At 49.6% G+C, this 16,347-nt stretch overlaps 1 protein-coding gene across 4 annotated transcripts in view; it reads left to right on the top strand.

Annotated features, from left to right (window-relative positions):
- TFCP2L1 (transcription factor CP2 like 1) overlaps positions 1-16,347 on the top strand; it is a 65,437-nt gene that overhangs the window by 31,699 nt on the left and 17,391 nt on the right. For all 4 annotated transcript variants that reach the window (XM_069574451.1, XM_069574449.1, XM_069574450.1 and 1 more), the window contains 5 exons: positions 7,694-7,770; positions 8,290-8,395; positions 9,038-9,144; positions 10,565-10,717; positions 14,531-14,641. In XM_069574451.1, the coding sequence (XP_069430552.1) occupies positions 7,694-7,770; positions 8,290-8,395; positions 9,038-9,144; positions 10,565-10,717; positions 14,531-14,641 (554 nt within the window). The remainder of the gene's footprint in view (positions 1-7,693; positions 7,771-8,289; positions 8,396-9,037; positions 9,145-10,564; positions 10,718-14,530; positions 14,642-16,347) is intronic.

Below are 16,347 nucleotides of genomic sequence, written 5' to 3'. Positions count from 1 at the left end.
ATAATAAAATTGTCTTTCTCCTGTGACTGGTTATAGGTTGGTGATAATTTCTTACTGCACCAAGCAATACCACACTGAGCAGTTTTTGTCTAAATCTCCCAGTGTGCATCAAGGACTTTATTAGGATGTTTCTCAAATTGATGTGCTTGACAGAAGGCTTCTGTGTGCTTAGCCTGACTTTCTTTCTTCCCCCCGAACTCTTGTCCCAGTGGTTGTATCTGTATAACACGTCCATCAGCAGTGCCTGAAAGTCCATTCTCCACATGCTCAACTGACATGTTTTGCCTCTCTGACAGATGTTAGATGATGTCTTATTTTACTTTACGTTGCCCTGTTTACTTATACCATCCGGCACATCTTTCTGTGTGTTTGTTGACCTTTTTATGTTTTCATGGGATAACCATATGGCCCAGTTCACCAGATCTTTTCCCATTGATAGAGACTGTGTAGATACTAACAGCACCTCTGGCATTTTCAAAAGTGTCTCTTTGTAAATGTTAACAGAGAGAGTTTTTCCTACATGATGTAAAGGGCATAATTTTTTTCTTTGTGTATTTGTTTCTAGTTTAAAGAAACCCTTTCCTATCCCATGGTCAAAAAGTAGTCTCATATTTTTTTAGAAATGTTTTAGAAAGTTTTGCTTTTTTTCGTACAGTTTCTAATCACCGAGAATTAACTTATTATGTGTGGTGTGAGGTATGGATATATTTTTCCTATATGGATAACCTAAACTTATCCCACAGTCTTGAAAAGTCTATCTTTTTTTAAATTATTTTTTAAAAATATCTATTTACTTGGCTGCTTCAGGTCTCAGTTGTGTCATGTGGGGCCTTTTGTTTGCAACTCATGGGCTCTGGAGCTTGTGAGCTCAATACTTGAGGCTCGCAGGCTTAGCTGCTCCATGGCACGTGGGATCTTAGTTCCCTGACCAAGGATCAAATCTACATCCCCTGCACTGAGAGGCAGATTCTTAACCACTGGACCACCAGGGAAGTCCCTAAGTCTGTTTTTTAAAATCACTGTTATAGATCAAATTTCCATGTATCTAAAAGTCTGTTTGGATCACAATAAACTGTGGAAAATTCTGAAAGAGATGGGAATACCAGACCACCTGACCTGCCTCTTGAGAAACCTATATGCAGGTCAGGAAGCAATAGTTAGAACTGGACATGGAACAACAGACTGGTTCCAAATAGGAAAAGGAGTACATCAAGGCTGTATACTGTCACCCTGCTTATTTAACTTCTATGCAGAGTACATCATGAGAAACGCTGGGCCGGAAGAAGCACAAACTGGAATCAAGATTGCCGGGAGAAATATCAATAACCGCAGATATGCAGATGATACCACCCTTATGGCAGAAAGTGAAGAGGAACTAAAGAGCCTCTTGATGAAAGTGAAAGAGGAGAATGAAAAAGTTGGCTTAAAGCTCAACATTCAAAAAACGAAGATCATGGCATCTGGTCCCATCACTTCATGGGAAATAGATGGGGAAACAGTGGAAACAGTGTCAGACTATTTTTTTGGGCTCCAGGATCACTGCAGATGGTGACTGCAGCCATGAAATTAAAAGATGCTTATTCCTTGGAAGGAAAGTTATGACCAACCTAGACAGCATATTCAAAAGCAGAGACATTACTTTGCCAACAAAGGTCTGTCTAGTCAAGGCTATGGTTTTTCCAGTGGTCATGTATGGATATGAGAGTTGGACTGTGAAGAAAGCTGAGCGCCAAAGAATTGATGCTTTTGAACTGTGGTGTTGGAGAAGACTCTTGAGAGTCCCTTGGACTGCAAGGAGATCCAACCCGTCCATTCTGAAGGAGATCAACCCTGGGATTTCTTTGGAGGGAATGATGCTAAAGCTGAAACTCCAGTACTTTGGCCACCTCATGCGAAGAGTTGAAAGGGGATGACAGAGGATGAGATGGCTGGATGGCATCACTGACTCAATGGACATGAGTTTGAGTGAACTCTAGGAGCTGGTGATGGACAGGGAGGCCTGGTGTGCTGCAATTCATGGGGTCACAAAGAGTTGGACACGACTGAGCGACTGAACTGAACTGAACTGAACTGAAAAGTCTGTTTCTGGGCTCTTTATTTTATTTTTTTCCCTTTGTTCTGTTTGTCCTCATTCCAAAAGTGTCCTGGTTTTAGCTACTGTAACCTTATAATATGTTCAGAGTATTTTGTTGTATTATTATTGAAATTTTTATTTTATTGAAGTATAGCTGATTTACAATTCTGTGTCAGTTTCTGCTGTACAGCATAGTGATCCAGTTATACGCACACATTCTTTTCCATACTCTTTTCTATTATGGTCTATCACAGGATATTGACCATAGTTCCCTGTCCTCTACAGAGTATTTTAAATGGGGTAGTAGTATGTGTTTCAGGGAGACTAGAGTAGTCTAGACTATTCTAATAGACTAGAATAGCACACCCAGTTTATCATCAGCAAGTGATATACCACAGAATGGTCACATAGCCACCAGACTTCTAAGACCCGTCTTGGTTCAGAGAACTGAGGTCATGGGCCTTAGGAATTTGAGCCTTGAAAGAAAGGGGAAGGTTTTGGTAGATGGAACAGGGTCATGAAATGAAATAAATATCAAGAAATTCAGGAGCTTCCTGAGTATCAGAACCAGAAGGGGGCATTGGAAGCCAGTAGACACTGTGCGGAGTAGTTTGGCTAAGTGACCAGTCTTCAGAGTCCAACAGACCTGGGTTTGATCTTCAACAAAATACTTCATCTCTGACTTTATTTCCTCATCTATACAGTGGGAGCCATACTGGGTTTTCCTCATAAAATGGTTGCTGCTGCTGCTGCTAAGTTGCTTTAGTTGTGTGCAACTCTGTGCGACCCCATAGATGGCAGCCCATCAGGCTCCCCTGTCCTTGGGATTCTCCAGGCAAGAACACTGGAGTGGGTTGCCATTTCCTTCTCCAGTGCATGAAAGTGAAAAGTGGAAGTGAAGTCGCTCAGTCATGTCCAACTCTTTGTGACCCCATGGACTACAGCCTACCAGGCTCCTCCGTCCATGGGATTTTCCAGGGAAGAGTACTCGAGTGGGTTGCCGTTGCCTTCTCCAAAGATGGTTGAGAGGGCTAAATGAAATAATGCTCAGAAGGGCTTAGCAATGTCCCAACTCATCGCTGGATGATAGTTAAATGATGGTGGTTTATTTGTTATTCTATCCCCTTGATTCTAGGGCTTCCCAGGTGATGCTAGTGGTAAAGAACCCATCTGCCAATGCAGGAGATGCAAGAGACGCAGGTTTGATCCTGGGTCTGGAAGATCCCCTGAAGGAGGGCATGGCAACCCTCCATTGTTCTTGCCCGGGAAACTCCATGAACACAGGAGCCTGGCGGGCTGCAGTCTGTGAGGTCACAAAGGGTTCGACATGACCGAGCACATGCACATATCACACCCATCCTTGATTCTAAGACCAACTCTTTTTCTTTTTCCACATGTCACAATTCTGAAATTAGAACAGGCTTTACTATCATACCGTGTAGCAAGCAGAGGATTTTACAGACCAGGAAATGTTTTATCTAGGGTCATGGAAAAAGTCGAGTTGGCCCTCCTAGGAATTACCTTTATTTCTAGTCCTAAAGGGGGGCAGGAAGGAGAACAGAGTGCCACACCAGATGCTGTGGGTAGACTTTGACCAGCACACAGAATGAAACCAGATGCCTTCAGAAAGGTGAAGGTGAGAGAGAGTCCTCTGTCCTGCAGACAACACCCACCAGGTTGGATGGGCTCAAGCTTCTGCCCCTGGCTCCATCCGCCACTGACTAGCCGTGTGAGTTTGTTCAAGTCAGGTAACCTCTCTGAGCCTCTGCTTCCTTCTGTCAGGCAGTACTCTTAATCTGAACTGCGCTGTTGGTTCAGGTGAGTTAATCTCTGGGCAGACTTTCACGCTGAGTCAGCACACAGTAAATGGAGGCTGTTAGGAGTTTCCTAAAGGCATGTTTTTCCCCACTGGCCACTGTCTTGCTCGGGGGTGACTTTCTTGATCATTCTTCCCCTCAGCTGTAGAAATCTTGCCTACTCTTTCAAGTCCACGGCAAATGTTCTCTCCTTGTTCAAACCCTTCCCCCCCACCTCCCCATTCTGGGTGAGGATCACCCGCTTTGGATCTCCATCGTTTCTTAGAGGCATTCTTCTTTTTATTTTTTTTCTTTTTAATTTTTAATTGAATTTTTATTATATAATGGAGCAGAATGGCAACCCACTCCAGTATTCTTGCCTGGGAAATCCCACGGACAAAGAAGCCTGGTGGGCTACAGTCCATGGGTCCCAAGAGTCAGACACGACTGAGCGACTAAACCACCACTACCACCATAGTTAATTTACAATGTCATTTTAGATTCAGGTATGTAGCAGAGTGATTCATTTATATGTACATGTATCTATTCTTTTTTTCATATTCTTTCCCCATATAGGTTATTATAGAATATTGAGTAGAGTTCCTTGTGTTGTAGTAGGCCCTAGTTGTTTATTTTATACGTAATAGAGTGTATATGTTAATCCCAAACTCCTAATTTATCCCTTTCCAATTTTCCCCTTTGGTGACCGTAAGTTCATCTTCTAAATCTGTGAGTCGGTTTCTGTTTTGTAAATAAGTTCATTTGTGCTGTATTTTAGATTCCACATATAAGTGATATCATGTGGTATTTGTGTTTCTGTGTTTGATCTATTTCACTTAGTATGACAGTCTCTAGGGTTTGTCTTATGCTGGTACTGTTTTGATGTACCCCAGAGGATTGCCATCCCTTTGAGGGCAGGAGTGTGTCTTGCAAACCCTATAGTTTTAGCACAGAGGAGCCTTTCAGAGACCCCTGAGTCCCTCCTCTGCGTCAAACAGAACAGTGTTGAGCAGAACACACGCAGCCCTGGGCCTTGATAGAGCCCACTTTCTGTGGCTCCCACAGGTGTGTAGAAATGAGGCCAGCCAAGCAGAGAGATGCCCTCATCCCCCAGGTCACTTCAGCCCCAGGTCAATTCTGCCACCCTGATCTTGTTCATCAGCCCGAGTATTGGTGTTGTGCTGGGTGGGAGGGGGCCGGGAGGCATATTGGCGTTGAGGCAGCCTGAATGGAGAGGGAACCAGGTGTCTGTCCGAAGCCTGAGCAGGGGGGAATGTAGAGTGGCTGGGGGACTCCATGGGGAAGTGTAGGGGGTAGGTCTCTGCTGCTGGTAGAAATGGCTGGGACCCTGGACCTGAAGTCCCACTTAGTAGCTCTGATCCCTGAATGGCTGCCTGTGATGCTCAGGCCTGGGAACTACTCTGTGTGGCACGGGAGGTACCTCCTGCCAGGCCTGAGCTGAGCTTGCCCTGCAGAGCCTGAGGTCAGTGTTAATGGGGCCCTAGGGCGCCTGTAAACCCACAGTAATGACCATTTGGGCCTTGGGCTTCATGCCAGAGCGGGCTGCATTCTTCCTCGGGGAAGGTGGAGGACACTGGAAAAACCAGTTAGGGCGTGGGAGGCTCCATTTCATGTAGCTGTCAAGAGAGTGTTGGCTCAGGAGCCCGGAAATGTTATGTGAAAAATCTGGCTTTTTCAGAAAGGTACTAGTGTCTGTTCAGATCAGCAAGACCCTTCGGAACCAGCATGAGGGCAGGGCAGGAGTCTGGGTCTGTGCCTTTTCCTTCTGATGGGATGTGCCCAGCAGGACAACCTGAGCAGTTTTCATGGTCTTGGCCTGAATGGAGAGGGAGCCAGGGCTGGTGGAAGCCAGCTGGACAAGTCCTGCCTTCCTGAAGGGAGAAGGGAGCTTTGCTGAGTGGGCATCTCTGAGCCCAGCCAGCATTGTGTCCATGACCACACCACTGGGTCCCTCTGCTCCTCTCCCAAGATTCACATGGCCTTTGGCACGTGGCTGTTAATGCTCAGCAAATACTTGGAATGAATGATTGATTTCAGAGTGTCTGTCCATAATGTTTTTCATTGAGAGGAGGACTATAGTAGTTTCAAGGGGTTACTTTAACAAAAGAGCTATAAACATGTTGGTTTAAAACAGAGCAGAGGTTTATTCTATCCCAGTTCTGGAGGCCAAAAGTCGGGAATCCGCCACAGCTGTGGAGGCTCTAGGAGAGAGTTTGTTTTTTGCGTCTTTCGGCTTCGGGTGGCTCCAGGCGCTCCTTGGCTTGTGGCCTCATCGGTCCAGCCTCTGCTCCCGTGCGTCCCTGCTCCTTCTTTTCTCTGTGTGTCCTCTTACAAGGGCACTTGTCGCTGGATGTAGGGACCTCCAGGGCAAACCAGGATCATCTCTCTTCACCTCAATATCCTTACCTTAATTGCATCTGCAAAAACTTTTTCCAAAGCAAAGATAATATTCCCAGGTTCTGGAGATTAGGGTATGGACATATCTTTTGGGGGCTACAATTCAACCTACTCCAGGGAATCTTAATATTTGTCCAATCACTGCTTTTTTAGACATAGTAAGTCCGTTAGCCACTGGGTTTGTGCCGCTCCTAGATGCATATATATCTATATCTGTGTCTTTCTCTCTATTAGATTTCCTTTTCTTTCATTGATTTAGGTTCAGTCCTTCCCCATTGAGTGTCTGATAAGCAGTCATTCATGTTAACACAAAACTTTAGGAAATTAACTTTTTAATCTAGTGGTAACTTGGATTAAGTCTGCAAAACCCAGGGAAACCTGAGTGAGGTCTGGGGTTTAGTTAATTGCACTGTGCCATGGTCAGTTTTGATAATGCACCATAGTGAACTCAGATGCCACCCCCGGGGGAAGCTCGGGGCTGATGCTCAGGACCTTTGTGTACTAGTTTTGTAACTTCTTGAGAGCCTATCATTATTAAAAAAATTTTTTTTAACAGAGTTTGATTGGATTTACCAAGACCAATGATGAAATCATTTGTTCTCTCTTATTTGCAACACATCCATTGTTAAGCTGCAATGTGTGGCAAGGTGTTTTAGAGTTGTCACTGAGCTTGATTTGGAAAAAGTTGACATCATTTGATAGGTGGTCTTTCTGTCTAGGAATGTTTTGTATTGTATTTTTTCAAGGTATGTTTTATCTTCCAGTAAAATGTGTGTAGTTTGCTTCAGGTAACTCGTAGATACTTTAAAGTTTGGTGTTTTAAGTTTGTTCTTATGGATGGATCTTTTCCCCATCTGTATTCTTTAACTGGCTCTTGCTGGTTACATGTCCCCAAACAGAATCCCCACACCTTTCAAATACATGAAATTCTTTCTGCTTGAGAAAATGCTCTTCATTCTGCAGTTAGAGACAATGTTTAACAGGTTTTTATTCATTCCTTTAAACTTGCTCTCAGAAAGGGTCCATCCGTTCAGCTATTGAAGGTAGATTTAAGTATCTGTATTCTCCATCTGAGTGTATGGGGGATGTTCTTTATAGAGAAATACGAAGTTGTGCTCTGTAAATGTGATGCTAACTGTATTGTTTTGGATTCTGTCTTTGAAAGCTGTAGAGGTGCTGTCTCTCTCCAGCGGTCATGTGCATAACCTGGGGGGCCCTAGGTCCCTACCAGGTCAGATGGACAAATCCTGCCCATAGGTGATCTGAGCTGCTCTTGTCCCCGGCTTTTCTTTTCTGCTTTGGTCGCAGAGCCATGAGGCCTGGGTGGGCACTGACAAGGCCTCTAGCGTGGCGAAGCCCCCAATTTGAAAACAGAAGTGGAAAATGTACCATTAACTCCCTCCAGGTCAGTCTTATGAAATCCGACTGCTGGAGAACAGGAAACTGGGAGATTTTCAGGATCTGAACACAAAATATGTGAAGGTAAGGCTCCAGTCTGTACCTTGCCTTGGCACCTGGGGGCCTAACACCTGGGCTTGCACTGGGAATCGGGAGTGCTTGGGAGGTTTGGGGAAAACTCCAGGGACAGAGGTGGGCTCAAGGTCCCTGGAGTGTGTGGTCTGAGGGGCCTTGGTCAGGCTGGCAGTGCTGGGAGCTGATGGCCAGGTCACACAGACTCGGGTTGCAGCCTGGCTTTGCCTCTTCCCAATGTATTCTGAGCCTCAGTTTGCTCACCTGCACAGAAGGTTTGTAAATGACCCATGTGTACGAAGCACGTAGCAGCCCTTGAGAGTAGGGCATCCCTCGCTGTTCGTGCTATTGTTCGTATTGTTGGGGTTCCGAGGAGGGAGGGGTGACATGAGGAGCTAGGGGGAAAGGCCTCAGGCAGAGGGCCTTGGAGGAAGAGAGGTTTGTCTGATTGGGGGAAGGTCAGGGTGGGTTCCTTGCGGTTCCCTCTGGGCCCCACACTCAGCTGTTCTCACCCCCGCCCCCGGCCCCCAGAGCATCATCCGCGTGGTGTTTCATGACCGGCGTCTGCAGTACACGGAGCACCAGCAGCTGGAGGGCTGGCGGTGGAGCCGGCCTGGGGACCGGATCCTGGACATTGGTGGGTTTCTGGGCTGACTGGGGGTTCTTCCTGGGCACCATCCAGACCCAGCAGTGTCCAGGGTCTCTTACCACACTTCTGCCTTGTGTGAAACCCCATGGGAGCTGGTGGAGGTGACCACCTCATGAGCCCTGCCCTCCGGGAGTACCCTTTTTGGGGTACATGGGGGGGCATTTAGAAATAAGGACCTGTCATCAGGAAGTGAGAAGCAGGGAAACCTTCACAGAAGGATTCTGACTTGATGGAGGGCAGGGTGGGCATCAGAGAGGGGGCAACGGAAATGGAACTGAGGGCTCAGGCAGTGGTCTGCAGGCTTTTTATTCACAAAACTTGGGGCCACGTGGGTTTTGGAATTCAGAAGTTGAAATATAGTAGGGTGTGTAGACCCACAGTCGGGTCACACCACCAACAGGCCACGTTCTTGTAGCCATATAGAGTGACGGCACACAATGGGGCGAAGACTCGGAATAGCTTCATGGAGATTCAAGTCAGGATTCTGCCAAATGAGCTATGCAGAACCTAGCTTTCAGAACTCTTGGCGTTTCAAATTGTGTAAGGAGTTTGGACCTGTAATAGGAGTCCTTCCCGAAATATTGGGAGTGGCTGACGATTGCACTTTTGTGTGTGTATGTGTGTGCACAGATATTCCACTGTCTGTTGGTATCTTGGACCCCAGGGCCAGCCCGACCCAGCTGAATGCAGTCGAGTTTTTGTGGGATCCTTCAAAGAGAGCGTCTGCGTTCATTCAGGTGAGCAGGAAGGAGGTTGCCCTTTGTGGGGAAGTCAGAACTTTGGGGTCCATTGTGTTGTTTCTCAAAACCATCCATGCGTGGGGCCTTGATGGGCTTTTGCCCTTGGCCACAGGCAAGGAGGCTAAGAAGGAGGGTGAATGGGCCCAGAACCATGAGACTGGTTGGTCACTGCGGCTAGGAGGAAGATATGGGGTGCTGTAGACTCCTGCGTGGGTGCTGCTCATCACTATGTAAGCTTTTTACGCAGTAACTGAGTCCTTGCATACAGAATTTGAAGTATAAATTTCTTTTTCATAATTGTTTCTATTATTAAATGTTTAATTCTGAAGCTCCTGGTATGAAAGTGAAAGTCTTAGTTGCTCAATTGTGTCTGACTCTTTGGAACCCCATGTACTGTATATCCCGCCAGGCTCCTCTGTCCATAGGATTCTCCAGGCAAGAATGCTGGAGTGGGTTGGCCATTTCCTTCTCCCAGGGATCTTTCCAACTCAGGGATTGAACCCGGGTCTCCTGCATTGCAGGCAGATTCTTTACCATCTGAGCCAACAGGGAAGCCCATAAGAGCTTCTGCTATGGACCTGACCTTATGTTAAACACTACAGCAGATCCAGGTGGCCGAGGGCATGGCCAGGGCCCTGTGCTTCTGGGCTTCCCCTGGCTCTCTCACTTGCTGTGGGTCCCTTTTTGAGCATCTTGGTTTTCCTCTCTGTCTTATAAATTAGAGAATGAAAACAGAGGCATGACCACAGGCCTGGTTCATAGTAATCGCTCAGTGAGAGTAAGCGACCTTTTTGCCTTGCATGGTTATAATACTCGAATTGTATTTCAAAAGAATTATTATAATGTTATTGTTTATTATTACAATAATATGTATTTGTATTGGGTTGGCCAGAAAGTTTGTTCAGATTTTTCATACCACCTTATGGAAAAAACTGCAACTAACTTTTTTGCCAACCCAATATTATGACAATGTGATTATGTTATTATAGCAATCAGTACACATCAAGTGCTTTCTGTGTAGCAGGCACTTACCAGAAGTAAAGAAATGGTTCTAGCTTCTGGCCTGGCCTGACTAGGCTCCCAGGGACTAAGCTGTGGTCCCTGCTCTGTGCTGTCTGGGATTTGCCCAGCAGAGGTCTCAGGGGGAGGAGTGAGAGGGAGTTGCTAGGGTCAGTGGGCCTGGAGTAATGGCAAGGACTTAGCTGGTCAAGCAGGGCCTCCAAGGTCAAAGGATGGAAGTGAGAGGCTGTGGGGGGTGGCCAGTGGCCTGATGGAGTGGCCAGCACTGGGGGACAGTGGGGAGGTGGAGGCGGGCCTGACTGTGTGGGATGGACACATTTACTGGGAGAGGAGCTCCTGGGGGTTCAGACCCCACCCTCGCCCACCTCTGGCTGACTGCCTGCCGCATCCCCCGCAGGTGCACTGCATCAGCACCGAGTTCACCCCGAGGAAGCACGGGGGTGAGAAGGGTGTGCCCTTCCGGGTGCAGATCGACACCTTCAAGCAGAGTGAAAATGGAGAGTACACGGAGCACTTGCACTCAGCCAGCTGCCAGATCAAGGTGTTCAAGGTAGGATGGCCGCCAGCACCCCGCCCACCGCCACCCCAGCCCAGGACTGGAGGCCAAAACCCCAGAGCCCGGCAATGAGGGCGGCGGCCAGGGGCTGGGGGCTCCTGCCTGGGCTCTTTCACCCTCACAGCAGCCGGGCTCAGCTGTGCCTGACCAGAGTGGTGGGACTGGCACAGTTAGAGATTTCTGTTTTCCTCCCAAGCACTTTGGCCACAGATTCCGTGATTGCCCACTAGATTCTGCTAAAAAAACAAGTCAGGAGACCCCCTTTGAAGGTCCTGACCATGGATGTTATTTTTCAAAATGTTTTTATAGCAGTATAGTTAATTTACAAAGCTGTGCTAGTTTCAGGTGTATAGCACAGTGATTCGGTTATATGTGTCAATTCTTTTCCATTATAGCTTATTACAGAATATTTCATATAGTGCCCTGTGCTGTACAGTGGGTCCTTGTTGGTTATCTGTTTTACATATGTTACCGTGTATCTGTTAATCCCAGTGGATGCTGTCCTTTAGGGCCCCGAGACCCTTGTCCCTCTGCAATGGCCTCCTGGCACTGCCTCCCTTTTCCTTTCTTGCCTCACCCCCTGCAGTTGCCTGTCATTGTTTCTCATCCCATCTCTCTGGACAGATTATTTCCTAAAAATGACTGCCCGTGGTGCAGCTCAGGGTGGCCCTGCAGGGAGGGGGTGACAGCAGAGTCTGCGTCACTCTGGTGGGTGCACCAGCCCTGAGCAGGACTGCTGCCAGCAGATGGGACCAGTCTGCTTTCCTGGGGAATCCTAGCAGGTGCCTGAGGACCAGCCCAGGTGCCTTTCCCTCTTCTCCTGGTCTTTCGCAATCGGGACCTGGGGACTTACTGACAGAGTTCCAGCTGCTGGAGCTGGAGATGCCAGAGGGAGAGGCTGTAGAAACGAGGGCCTGTCCCAGAAGAAGCTGGGTCAGTGTTGCTGTTCCTGAGCTAGGGATGGATGAGGAAATAAACGCCCGCAGGTAGAACCATCAACCTGGTGGCAGAGTGCTCATCTGGCCCGTTTCCCACCTGGACAGGAAGGCCCTGAAGCTGCCTGTGTCTGCACTTAGGTGACCACACAGCTGGGCAGCCAGCTTCATCCCCACTGATAGTGTCTGGCCATCTGATGGCTGTGGGCAAAGGGTTCTGAGGCCCTGGCCAGGCTCTATGTGTTGGTGGAGGTGAGTTTGTCTCTGCTGCCAGAGCAGTGGCACCTCCAAAAACCTGCTTCAGCATGATGAAGCCTTGAATCTGGCCTCCAAAGGAAGCTACATTTCTCCCCCATATTTATATCCCCCTCCTGATGTTAAAAAAAAAAAAATTACCAAAGTTGAGTGGCTTAGTACTACATTATCTTTTTAATGCTGAAGTCTGAAACAGGTTTCACTGGGCTAGGGTCAGGTGTCAGGAAGGTTAAATTCTTTTCTGGAGGCCGTAGGGGGAGAATATCTCTCCTTGCCTTCTCCAGCTTCTAGAGGCATCTGCATTCCTTGGCCCATGGCCCCTCCTCCATCCTCAAAGCCAGCATCACCCCAATCCCTCCATGCTCCCCGCAACACACCCTTTAAGCCTCCCTGATTACACTGGGCCCACTGGGGTGATCCAGGCTCCCCTTCCTCTTTTAGTCTCTCACTGTTGGCGATCCTGATTCCATTTGCAGCCTTGCCCTCTTGTGCCCTAAGGTAACATTCTCCCAGGCTCTGGGAATTAGGGCGGGGCCATCTTTGGAGAGCATTATTCTGCAGGTCCTGTTCCCTGGTGCCTCTGGTCTTGGGTTCTTGATTCTAGCTCACCCTGGACAGCTCTGAGGCTGCACAGCAGGTGGTCTCTGCCTGTCCTCTTGGTTGTGTGCAGACCACATCCCACCACCCATCTTCTGCCCTCAGGTGGGGTTGCATCCAGTGTGATGCCCTGGGATCAGGCCCTGGGCCAGGTGGTAGGAGGGAGGAGCAGTCTGTGCCAGGGATGCCCAGTTCTCCCCATGGCCCCTGCCAGCTCCCCCTCTTACACCTCAAGGCGGACACTCAGAAATGAGGGCTCTACCTGGCTCCTCAACACCACACCAGCCCTTACTGGGGGAATTGAGCTGGAAGCTGCTTTGGCATCTCCTGAGAGAGGGAAGGAGCACCTGTCACCCAAAATGAAAGTGAAAGCAAAAGTGTTAATTGCTCTGTCATTTGTGTCTGACTCTTTGCAACCCCGTGGACCATAGCCCACCAGTCTCCTCCGTCCATGGAATTCTCCAAGCAAGAATGCTGGAGTGGGCAGCCATTGCTTTCTCCAGGGAATCTTCCTGACCCAGGGATCCTACCTGGGTCTCTTGCATCTCAGGCAGATTCTCAATCATCTGAGCCACCAGGGAAGCTCTGTCACCTGAAATGAGCTCCTCAGAATGCCTGAGGCCTGGCCACCCACCCACAGGAGCAGTTGAGATAGGTGTGCACCAGGGCCAGGCAGAGCCCTGCCAAATTGCCCGTAACTCTCCTATCTCGGGTCACCCTGGTTACTAGGAAGCCTCTGGCTTCTTGGGTTGCTGCCCTGGGGCTCTGTGGGGATGTCTTAGGACTCTCCTTATCCTGCCAACTCCTTGCAGGGGTCTTCCTGGGGCTGAGTGGTGTCCCCCACAGGCAGGTTCCACCTTGTTCTGCCAGTAATGTTTCTGGGCCGGGAGGAAGGGCCTCCTTTCTGGGACAGGATGGAGGTGGAGCAGGGAAGCCAGATGATGGGGGTCCAGCTACCACATGCCTGGCTCTCCTGCTGGACACCAGATCCGTCATTCATGTTCCCATAGGACCCCCAGCAAAGCTCCCTCCCTCCAGCCTGGGTGTCCCCTCAAAGGCTATTTCCTAATGCCCCCTGAGTTGGGAGTCAGCAGCTGCAACCTGAGGAAAGTGCCCACCAGGATGATCCCAAAGGTACCATGGAGCGGAAGGGTGGATTTTCTTCCCTGACTGCCCACCTCGTGTGGTCTGCCCCATACAGAGTAAAACACTCAGTTCAGGGCTCTTCAGAGTCTTGCTATCTGACCCTGCCCACCAGACTGTGAACTCAGGAGGGGATAGTCTTAGTGGTCCAAACGGTCCCCATCAGCTGGGCCTGCTGGAACCAGCATGGTGGCTGTGCCCAGCTGGGCTTCTGACCTCGAGTCTTGACTTGATCAGCACGTGGTTCCTCTCCGGTCTCGATGGGTCACTGGGCCTTCTGTCTCCTTAATCTGTAAATGAGGCCGATAGTAGTACCTGTGAGGCCTGGATACCTGTGAATTCCTCAGATGCGCTGGGTGCCCAAGACAGGCCATGTCAGGATGGATGTTACCCCGCAGGCAGACTGTAAGCTGGGAGTGTGCCCGGAGTCCTAAGTGTTAGGGGCAAGGAGGCCTTAGAGGTGGACCGCGAGTGTAGATGGAGCCCTGGCTAGCAGGCCCTAGTCTGTCCGCTTCCTGTCTCTCTCTATGGGGAACCCAAGGAAGGCTCCTGAGGGGTCCTTTCCATTAGCAAGTGGCCACTGGTAAAGCTCTGCCCCAAGCATGCCTGCCAGAACAGCTGAGTGGACCCCGTAAGAGTCCCTGAAGGACCAGGAGTGCGCTCTGAGCTCCCTTGGGGTGGGCAAGGATTCCAGGCAGAAGGGCCATGTGTCGGATGCCTGGGAGGTGAGAGACGGTCTTTCCTGTCCGCGAGACCCTGCTTGGGGTGAGGGGGGAGTGTGCCAGCCTTAGGGGCTGCCCCTCAGCTCTGGGTCTGCCCCAGACAGCTGCCTCTGCCAGCTTTGAGCTCATTGGACCCCTGTGCTCTGCACTTACAGCCAAAGGGAGCTGACCGGAAGCAGAAGACCGACCGGGAAAAGATGGAGAAAAGAACGGCCCAAGAGAAGGAGAAGTACCAGCCATCCTATGAGACCACCATCCTCTCAGAGGTGAGCCAGGGGCCTCCTCCTGTGGTTGGGCAGGGGGCTGTCAGCCTGGATCCTTGGAAAAGTGCCCGTTTAGGGTGAATGCTTCTGAGAGCGCTGTTCAGTCCTGGTGTGTTCCCGTGTCTGGAACTGCTGGCATCTGAGGCCTGGTGTCCAGGGACACGTTTTACAAATACCTTCTAACTCTCGGCTGCCGTTGGCACATTTCACCAGGTATATTTCAAAATTAGGTGTTTTTTTTTTTTTTAATAGATAATATATTCATGTGGTCCAAATTCAAAAGATATAAGAGTCTCCGTCAGAAAAGATCTCTCCCAGCACTATCCAGCCTTAGTTTCTCTTCCTCAGGGTGGTAGGTGACCCTGGTTCCTCTGTATTGGGCCCCACATTCTCTGCGAAGGAAACCAATTCAAACAAGTTTGCCCCACGTGTGCTTTTTTCCCCAACAGTACACATACAGAGACACACACACACACACACACAGAGTCACTGTTCTGAAGTTGACTGTCCCTATTTCCTGGCGTTTCTTATCTGTTCATAAAGAGCTTTCCAGTGCTTCATCCAGCTCTATAGCCTTCTCTGTGTGGACAGCCTGCTGGGGACGCTGGACTGTTCTCAGGCTCCTGCTGTTTCACACAGGGCGCCGTGAACACCTTGCTCATGTGAAGTTCTCCACGAGGAAAGAATGTCTGTAGCTTCTGTTCTTGGAGCGGGGGTTGCTGGGTCCAAGGGGGTAACACCTACCCTGTGGCTGTTGGGATGGATATTGGGATGCATGACACCAGCCTGCTCTGTCCTTCCATCCAGGGTCCGTCTGAGACGCTCCCTATCGCAGGCTCCTTTTCCTCCTGTCACAGGCCCTTCCTGCTGCTGCTGCCGCGTTTACTGGGCTCTGTTTTTGATTTTAACAACTCTTCCCCACTGTGCCCTGTGATCAGGCCAGCTAATAGGTGTTGTGTGAATATTGTGACTTACTCGGGAGGCCCTCCATGGATGCCTGAGGTCCAGTGCTGACCGTGGTGGGGTTAAGTGTGTGAAGGGTGAGGTCCAGACACAGGGTGGCTCAGAGACCGGTGACTAGGGTCCTGTCTGAGGAGCTGTGCGTGTATGTGAGGATGTGTGTGTGGGTGTGAGAGAGACACACACACAAGCCATCTGCAGAGGAGTATTTGCAAAAGGAGAGCAGGGACACTAATTTTGCAGACAGATGCGTGGTGGCCTTTCGTTGGATCGAGGCTGATGGTGGCTGAGAGCCCCTGCACGGGAGGAGCCCTGCCCCCTGGAAGCTGGTCAGAGCCAGCAATACATGGTGTGAGGCAGCGCTTGGACAATTAGCTCTTCCCAGGCTTGGTAAATGCTGGTGACATGCCCTGACGACCCTTCCTGCTGCCCAATCCTGTCTGTGGCCACCTCTCCTTCCAACCTGGGCCTCAGCCTCTGGTGCCTGCCTCTCCCCTGACGTCCCTGCTGGAGGACGGGTCCCCTTGGTGCTCCAGGCTATGTCCCAGCCCCTCTCCCCGACCAGGTATTGAAATCCCTACCCAATCTGTAACTTTAGGAGCTGCCGGCTCGCCTCTTGTCAGCTCATCAGTTTTCCTACCCCCGAGGGCTCCAGGACTCGGCACCGACACATTCCAGCCCTCACTCAGAACAGAGTTAAATATTGACCCACCCTGTGGTCAGGTGGGTGATCGTAAGTCTCAGGAATG

This window comes from Ovis canadensis, chromosome 2 (genome assembly GCF_042477335.2).
Source record: "Ovis canadensis isolate MfBH-ARS-UI-01 breed Bighorn chromosome 2, ARS-UI_OviCan_v2, whole genome shotgun sequence".
In the NCBI taxonomy this organism is placed as follows: domain Eukaryota; kingdom Metazoa; phylum Chordata; class Mammalia; order Artiodactyla; family Bovidae; genus Ovis; species Ovis canadensis.
This window is presented reverse-complemented; position numbering and strand designations above follow the sequence as displayed.